Below are 7556 nucleotides of genomic sequence, written 5' to 3' on the forward strand. Positions count from 1 at the left end.
TAAAGCGGTACTAAAAGACATAGACAAAGACATATAGATATATATATATATATATATATATATATATACACACATACATACATGCATAGATGCATTCATAAACTTGAACACTTAACATTCCTAACTTAAAAGAAGTCTGCAACAAAGATTTCAGGACAAAATCAAAAATAAAATTATACAAAACCAAGTTCATATTATATTGGTGCAAAGGAGCAGCCTTACTATTGATACCTCTGTTTGGTTAAGAAATCTGCAAGCAAAAATAATAATAATAATAAAGAAAATAACAATGAAATTCATACGAATGCTGAGGGTCTCTTGAGCACAGCACTGTATTTCATAGGAGCTCCATCTGCCTTCAGCTGAACATCCAACAGGGTGAAGATGGAAATCTCCTGCAGAAGAGGACAACACCATTATCCACTGCAGATATAACAATGTATGTGGTTTCTGGGATGTTCTAAAAAGCAGGTAAGGAATTGATATGCAGTTTCTAGGATGTTGTTCTAGGATGGGCACAGATTATGTTGTTGCCCTAGGCAAGATTTTAGATTTCTGCCTCAACCCCATGAACCACTGGTAACACTAAATTGGATTCAAATTTATAGTTAAAAAAAACAAAACTTTTAAATTCATATTAAAGGGGTCATATGATGCGATTTCAATTCTTCCTTTCTCTTCGGAGTGTTACAAGTGCATAAAGAAGATCTGTAAAGTTGCAAAGACTAAAGTCTCAAATCCAAAGAGATATTCTTTATAAAAGTTAAGAGTCAGCCACACCTACCTAAAACGGCTCGTTCTAACGCCCCCATATATCTACATCACTATGTGTGAAGATTTGCAGTTGTATTTACAACACTGTTCCAGAACACTTCAACCCAAATATTCAGATGTGTGCAGCACATTTTATGGAGGACCGTTTCCTGATCCTGGAAGAGTAGACTACAATGCCGGCTGTTCTGACTCACAGACACAACGCACTGGATAGCTGGCCAATCACAGCTTTCAGAAAGGCGGGGCATAGAGGAGAAACAATAATGTACAGTATGTGGAAAATAATGTGTTTTTTGAAACGAAGTCATAAATACATTTCATTACACCAAATACACAAAATAATGTTCTTTTTAGCAGCATCATATGACCCCTTTAAGTAAAAACATTTGTAACAATAAATAATAAATCTGACAAACAACCTGTTCCAAATGAGCTTCTAATTGTTAGAAAAGAAAAAGAAAAGAAAAATATATTTTTACACATGAGCTAAGCAAAATAAAATAAAATAAAAATGCTATGTTTAAATGCTAAAATGTTGCTATGTTCTGAATGGTTTTAAGCAGGGTTTGAAATCAACACCCACTAACCCACCAAATACAGGTAAAAATCAGCTCTGGCGGGTGATGCGGTCAAATCACTAGCCAATTTGGTGGGTTACTTTACGTAAATAATGTTCACTCAATTTCTTGGGCAAGTTCATTTAAGCCAAATCTGTGCTGATTTAGCACAGATACGGAACTTGTAAGTCAACATAATATATTACATACAGCCTAATTGCGCAGCATCTGCGCATATCTAGCTTACTTGAACATACCCAACAAATAATGGCATGGCGGGCACACTGGTTCCCTTTGCATTTAAGCAATAACAGAGTGGAAAAATGACTTTAGAATCAAACCTTGTCTACTACACCGGATGCAACCGGTGCGACAAAATAGAACAATAAAACCCATTACGATCAGTGATGCTGTCTACACTGGATACGGTGCGACACGACAAATCCCTTAAAGTAAACTGATGCCTCGTTCTATTTAGGACTGTGATTTGCAAATTGCAATGCCTGCTTTTGTCACATCCAGTGTGGACAGCCAAAGGTGTTGGTTTATTTCAGTAATTTTTCTTTTGGCTAGTAGAAGTTATGAATAACCTGTAACAAAAATTTTGTAGCCAAATTGGCTTGAGAGTGAAAAAGTTAAGTTCAAACCCTGGTTTTAAGCATGTTTGTATGCAGCTGGTAGTGTGTCCCAGACAGTTACTTGGGTGTTGCTATGCGGTTAATAGGGCACTCTGTGTTTTTATGCATTGGTATGTGGTTACTAGGTGTGGTTTAGTGGTAAATATCTTTGGAGTGGTTCAAGAACATTGTTATGTGGTTTGCTGATCTGCTAATGTGCTGTTTTAGTTATAAATGTAAAAACATAATCAGGATTAAATTGTTTCAACATTTAGAAACTAAAAACATTGAAATTCTAACTATACTCATAAGCCAATGTATCAGAAATTGAGAAAACATGATTTTAGCAAACAGAGATCTGCTTGGAGTAGTACACCTGTTGTGTGGACTCTTTGCTGGGGTCACCTTGTTCCCAAACAAGCGTCATCTCTGGTTTCTTTCCCACTTTATGGAAGTGGACTGCCTTTAGTCCCTCTAATGACTTTAGGAGAAAGACAACATTTATTATTCATTATGTCATGCATTATTAAAAAGCAATGAATGTTTCATCTGTTGTTGCCATTTATATTGTGCTGGTTTCCTTTTCTGAGCTCAGTTTAACGCCTTATTACATTCAGAGGAGTTAAAATGGTCTTCGTAACCTAGGGGATACAGTTCAAGCAACTTGGTATAAGGAATGATATTAATCTAAAAATAACATGACAGCATGTCGACAGAAAGTAAATGCTCCTATCTTACATATCTCTAACATATTTTTGGAAGATTCAAACTAACAATGAATATAAATACTGGAAGATACAAACTGTAACAATGAATAGAAATAACTAGGGCTGCACCCCCCAAATAATCAACTAAACATTGGGAAAAGGCTTAGATGACTAAAATTTTATTAGTCTGTTAGTTGCAGAAACAAAATGGTCCATGACAGATAGATAGCTAACAGATGGTCCTTGAGGTAATTACAGTATATCGCCAGGAAATCCAAAAGTTTGCTTATTCACCAACCTCAAATATGGTTTATTATTTGAAAGTGAAACATTTAAGTAATAGCAACTTCACATGGCCACTCGCTCTAACGTTGACTTGGATACATATGCACTATTAGATGCTGTTAGAAACTCAGAAGCACAGACCAGGAGACTCTTGGGTATCTTCGGCAGAGTTCTTTATTGAGAACGCACTGTTTCGAAACACTGCAGTCATCAAAAGTCTAACTAAGGCAGTGATACATTGTAGTTTATATACATTTAGGGGGCAGTGCTTAGGAATGGAGACAATGCACCTGGGTGATGACTAGGGGTGTGACTGAAGCCAAATACCTTATTCTGAAAGGCACGGATAATAGCTTCAAAAGAATAACAAATAATTTGGCAAATAATATTCGGCTGAGGCTGGTTCAATCACTCCTCATGTTTGCTGGGTAACAGGTGAGTCAGGGGATCAGTGCGATATTATATATAAACCTCTAAAGTCACTACGCAATAATGAGTGTGTGAAGTGAATGTAAACTTGATTTCTGTCATGACAACTCTGAGTGATTTGCATGGTAATGTACATGATAATGTTAATGTACTTGGTCTTGACGGAATAGATCTGCTACGCTGCTGCTGATACAGATATAAATAAACAAACTTTGTTCAACAGAATCGTTCTTCTGATGTCATCATCTTTACCATAAACGCTAAATACAATGTATTTCACCTTAGTTTTTCAGGTGATTGTATGTCAGGATATAGGATCAGTAGATCTAAGACAGATTCTTAAATTTGAAACCCCACAAAGCCAAGTGTTTGTGTGGAGTGTGGAAGCTATTAGCACGTTTACTGCTTGACATGAAGGCTGGCATTCACTGGCATTGTTTCCTGATAACAGTGGAAACAAAATACACTGTTATTTTTGCTCATGCAGGTGAAGAATAATACATCATTCGAAACAGTAAAGTGTCTGTGTTTGTGTACACTCACAATATCAATAAAACATTGTGCTTTTGTAAAATAAAGAACAGGATGCACTTTCTGCCGTCTTGGTCTCTGTGAAGTGGAGCATGCCACAAAAACGAACCGAAACTCAGCATATAGCCTATAAACAACTTGATTCACAGACATGAGAAACATCTACAGAAAGCTAAAAATGTGTACTTTTAAATGAACAAATTCAAAACAAAAACTCTTTCATTATGTAATTCGTATTAAAGGTGAATTTCTGAAAGTTCATCCACTATACTGCGGAGATGGCGAGTCAGCATTGTCAGCTTCATCTTTGTAGCAGACACAGTCTCAAAAAACACTAGTTTAATTAATAAATAATTATAATTATTTATAATAATAATAATAATAATAATCTCCTTGCTATTTTTTTCTGACACATTCAAAGTCATTACTTTTGCGGGTGCTTTGTGTTAAGCTTTATGCATGCATCTGAGTGTGGAATAGGCTATATATTAAAGGCCTCCTAATTATATTTTAATAAGTAATTAAATTAATATAAATGTACAAATAGATGACTAATGACTTACATGAACGACTATTAGTCAACTAGAAAAATCTTTAGTCAGAGGCAGCACTAATAAAAACACTAATATTTTAGTTTTTAATATGTTTTAACATTTAATATGTTAAAATGATCGAAACATTAAGACATTAATTTAGCACTCCAATCTTGTCAGTTAATTATCTGTTAACAAGCGTCAGTTGTCGGTAAGGGGGAAAAAAATGAACATCCCTAGTTGCTAGCATATTTTAGCACATTGCAAGCCTGTTTTAGCATGCTATAGCATGTTGCGATAGATACACAAGGAACCACTTACAGGTACTGCAAGAAAAGTTGGTGCTTAAAAATGTCATTTACTATTATGGTCAAATACAGTGGGGAAAATATTTATTTGATCCCCTGCTGATTTTGTAAGTTTGCCCACTTACAAAGAAATGAAGGGTCTGTAATTTTTATGGTAGGTTTATTTTAACACAGAGACAGAATACCAACCAAAAAAATCCAGAAAAAACATTATATAAAGGTTAGAAATTGATTTGCATTTCAGTGAGTGAAATAAGTATTTGATCCACAAGCAAAAAATGACTTCGTACTTGGTGCAGAAGCCCTTGTTGGCAAGCACAGAGGTAAGACGTTTTTTGTAGTTGGTCACCAGGTTTGCATACATCTCAGGAGGGATTTTGAGCCACTCCTATTTACAGATCCTCTCTAAATCCTTAAGGTTTCTTGGCTGTCGTTTGGCAACTCAAAGTTTCAGCTCCCTCCACAGATTTTCTATAGGATTGAGGTCTGGAGACTGGCTAGGCCGCTCCGTGACCTTAATGTGCTTCTTCTTGAGCCACTCCTTTGTTGCCTTGGCGGTATGTTTCGAGTCATTGTCATGCTGGAATCATCCATGACCCATCTTCAGTGTTCTGGCTGAGGGAAGGAGGTTCTTGTCCAAGATTTTACAGTACGTGGCCCTGTCCATTTGCCCCTCAATGCGGTGAAGTCGTCCTGTACCCTTAGAAAAACAGCCCCAAAGCATAATGTTTCCACCTCCGTGCTTGACTGTAGGGATGGTGTTCTTGGGGTCATAGTCAGCATTTCTGACTATGAGATTTTGCACTGACCTCCAGATCAAGGCCGATTTATGGTTGTTCTGCATTTCTTCCATTTCTGAATAATCGCACCAACAGTTGTCACCTTCTCACCAAGCTTCTTGCTGATGGTCTTGTAGCCCATTCAAGCCTTGTGCAGATCTACAATCTTGTCTCTGACATCCTTTGACAGCTCTTTGGTCTTGCCCATGGTGGTGGGAGAGGTTGGAATGGAAGATTCAGATTGTGTGGACAGGTGTCTTATACACCTAACGAGCTGGCATTTAGGAGTAACTTCTTAAAGTGGTAGGACTAATCGGTGTTCCACATGGGCACATAACCAATCTGTGGGAGCCAGAATTCTTGCTGGTTGGTAGGGGATCAAATACTTATTTCACTCACTGAAATACAAATCAATATCTAACCTTTATATAATGTTTTTTTTTCTGGATTTTTTGGTCGATATTCGGTCTCTATCTGTTAAAATAAACCTACCATAAAAATTACAGACCCTTCATTTCTTTGTAAGTGGGCAAACTTACAAAATCAGCAGGGGATCAAATAAATATGTTCCCCACTGTATGGGGACAATATGTATGGCACCAATGTATTTTTTCAACATTTTTATTTCTATTGTGAAATACGTTTTACCATTTCTAAATAATAATAAATAACGATAAGCTATGAAAACAAACAGAAGTTGAATACAGTCATACATACATTACAGTAGATTCGTTTCTGCACTCCGTAGCGAAGCACAAGCACATCAAAGGACTGGTCTAGAACTCCCACGACCATAGCTTCTGAATCCAAAGGACCACACTCCTACCAGCATCATCACATTCATGAATAAATGGTTTAGCTGTGTTAACCAACATAATTTTGGCCTTGGCAGTTCAACAACATTTGGAAAATCAACAACAACTATGCTCACATGATCAAGGGCAAAATGTATTTTGTAAGTTTATTTTATAACGGTAATATTTACACATACAGAAGATTTTTACCCTATGTGCAAGCTGTTCAAATGACAAATAAAACCTGATCTTTTTTCTATGATACGTACCTTAACAAAGACAGCAAAGAAAAGTTCAGAGCTCAACTCCTGGACTCTCTTTGAAGCAGTCTTCCTGTCATTGGAGTGGGATGCCAGTTTGTGTACTTCCTCTATTGAGAGACTCAATGGTGGTCCACAGTCTGTAACAGCACAGATACAATGAATATGAGGCTTCAGATAAAACTATTACTAAGCAATGAACTTAAAGTCTGTATGATCTGGAAGTTGCAACCAGTTGTAATGTTTTTATGAACTAAATCGAATATTGAATTAAAAAAAACACAATAAAAATAGAGGACAGAGCTTGATTTGAGCACACCTCCTCACCGCCACTTCATTTCAGCAGACTGATGACTGGAAGTTAAAACTACCACTAGAAGTAGTCCTGTTCATGTAAATTCAAGCTATCTTTCTTTGTTTATTGCTGAAGCCATGGCCCACAAAGATGTGTTGGGGGTGAAGGTGAAGGTGCAGATGTGAAGTGGTACTAAATAGGACAAGGGTATAAATGTATTTCCAATACATTAGATGTGCCATGGAATACTATGAAGGCCACTATCAACAAGTGGATACAATGGGGCACCATAATGACATTCCAAAGAGCTGCTTCTCTTCAGTTAGGACTAGGGAAGTATTCAAGATAGGAGTCATGTATCATGCCAAATACCAGACCATTCAAGCACAAAATCTGGGGGCCTCCATTAAGGAATTTCAGCACAATAATAATCTAAAACACAAACTTAAGTCAACAAAAGTCACATCCTCATTATCATCATTCTGCACATGCTAAACTGTGTTCACAGTGTTGACTCCATTCAGAGTATTCCAGTCCAGAGTGTGGAAGTGTTGCATAGTGGATGTGTAGTATGGATCTCACTAGAGAACAGGCAGCAGGACATTGAAAACCCCTAGTGGAGCTGGAGCAGAGTCAACTACTAGGGATGTAACGATTCACTCAACTCACGATTCGATTCACAATTTT

The 7556-nt window shown here is 37.0% G+C and overlaps 1 protein-coding gene across 1 annotated transcript in view; it reads right to left on the minus strand.

Moving 5' to 3' along the window:
- Window positions 1–114: 114 nt before the first annotated feature.
- The window catches only part of LOC107572544 (DIS3-like exonuclease 2), a 9583-nt gene continuing 2141 nt past the window's right edge, over window positions 115–7556 (minus strand). The window contains exons 4-7 of the mRNA XM_016258965.1: window positions 6584–6714; window positions 6238–6342; window positions 2325–2429; window positions 115–395 (exon numbers count right to left, since the gene is read on the minus strand). Of these exons, the coding sequence (XP_016114451.1) occupies window positions 297–395; window positions 2325–2429; window positions 6238–6342; window positions 6584–6714 (440 nt within the window). The 3' untranslated portion in view covers window positions 115–296. The remainder of the gene's footprint in view (window positions 396–2324; window positions 2430–6237; window positions 6343–6583; window positions 6715–7556) is intronic.

This window comes from Sinocyclocheilus grahami, unplaced genomic scaffold (genome assembly GCF_001515645.1).
Source record: "Sinocyclocheilus grahami isolate Dianchi unplaced genomic scaffold, SAMN03320097.WGS_v1.1 scaffold1771.1, whole genome shotgun sequence".
NCBI classification, from domain to species: domain Eukaryota; kingdom Metazoa; phylum Chordata; class Actinopteri; order Cypriniformes; family Cyprinidae; genus Sinocyclocheilus; species Sinocyclocheilus grahami.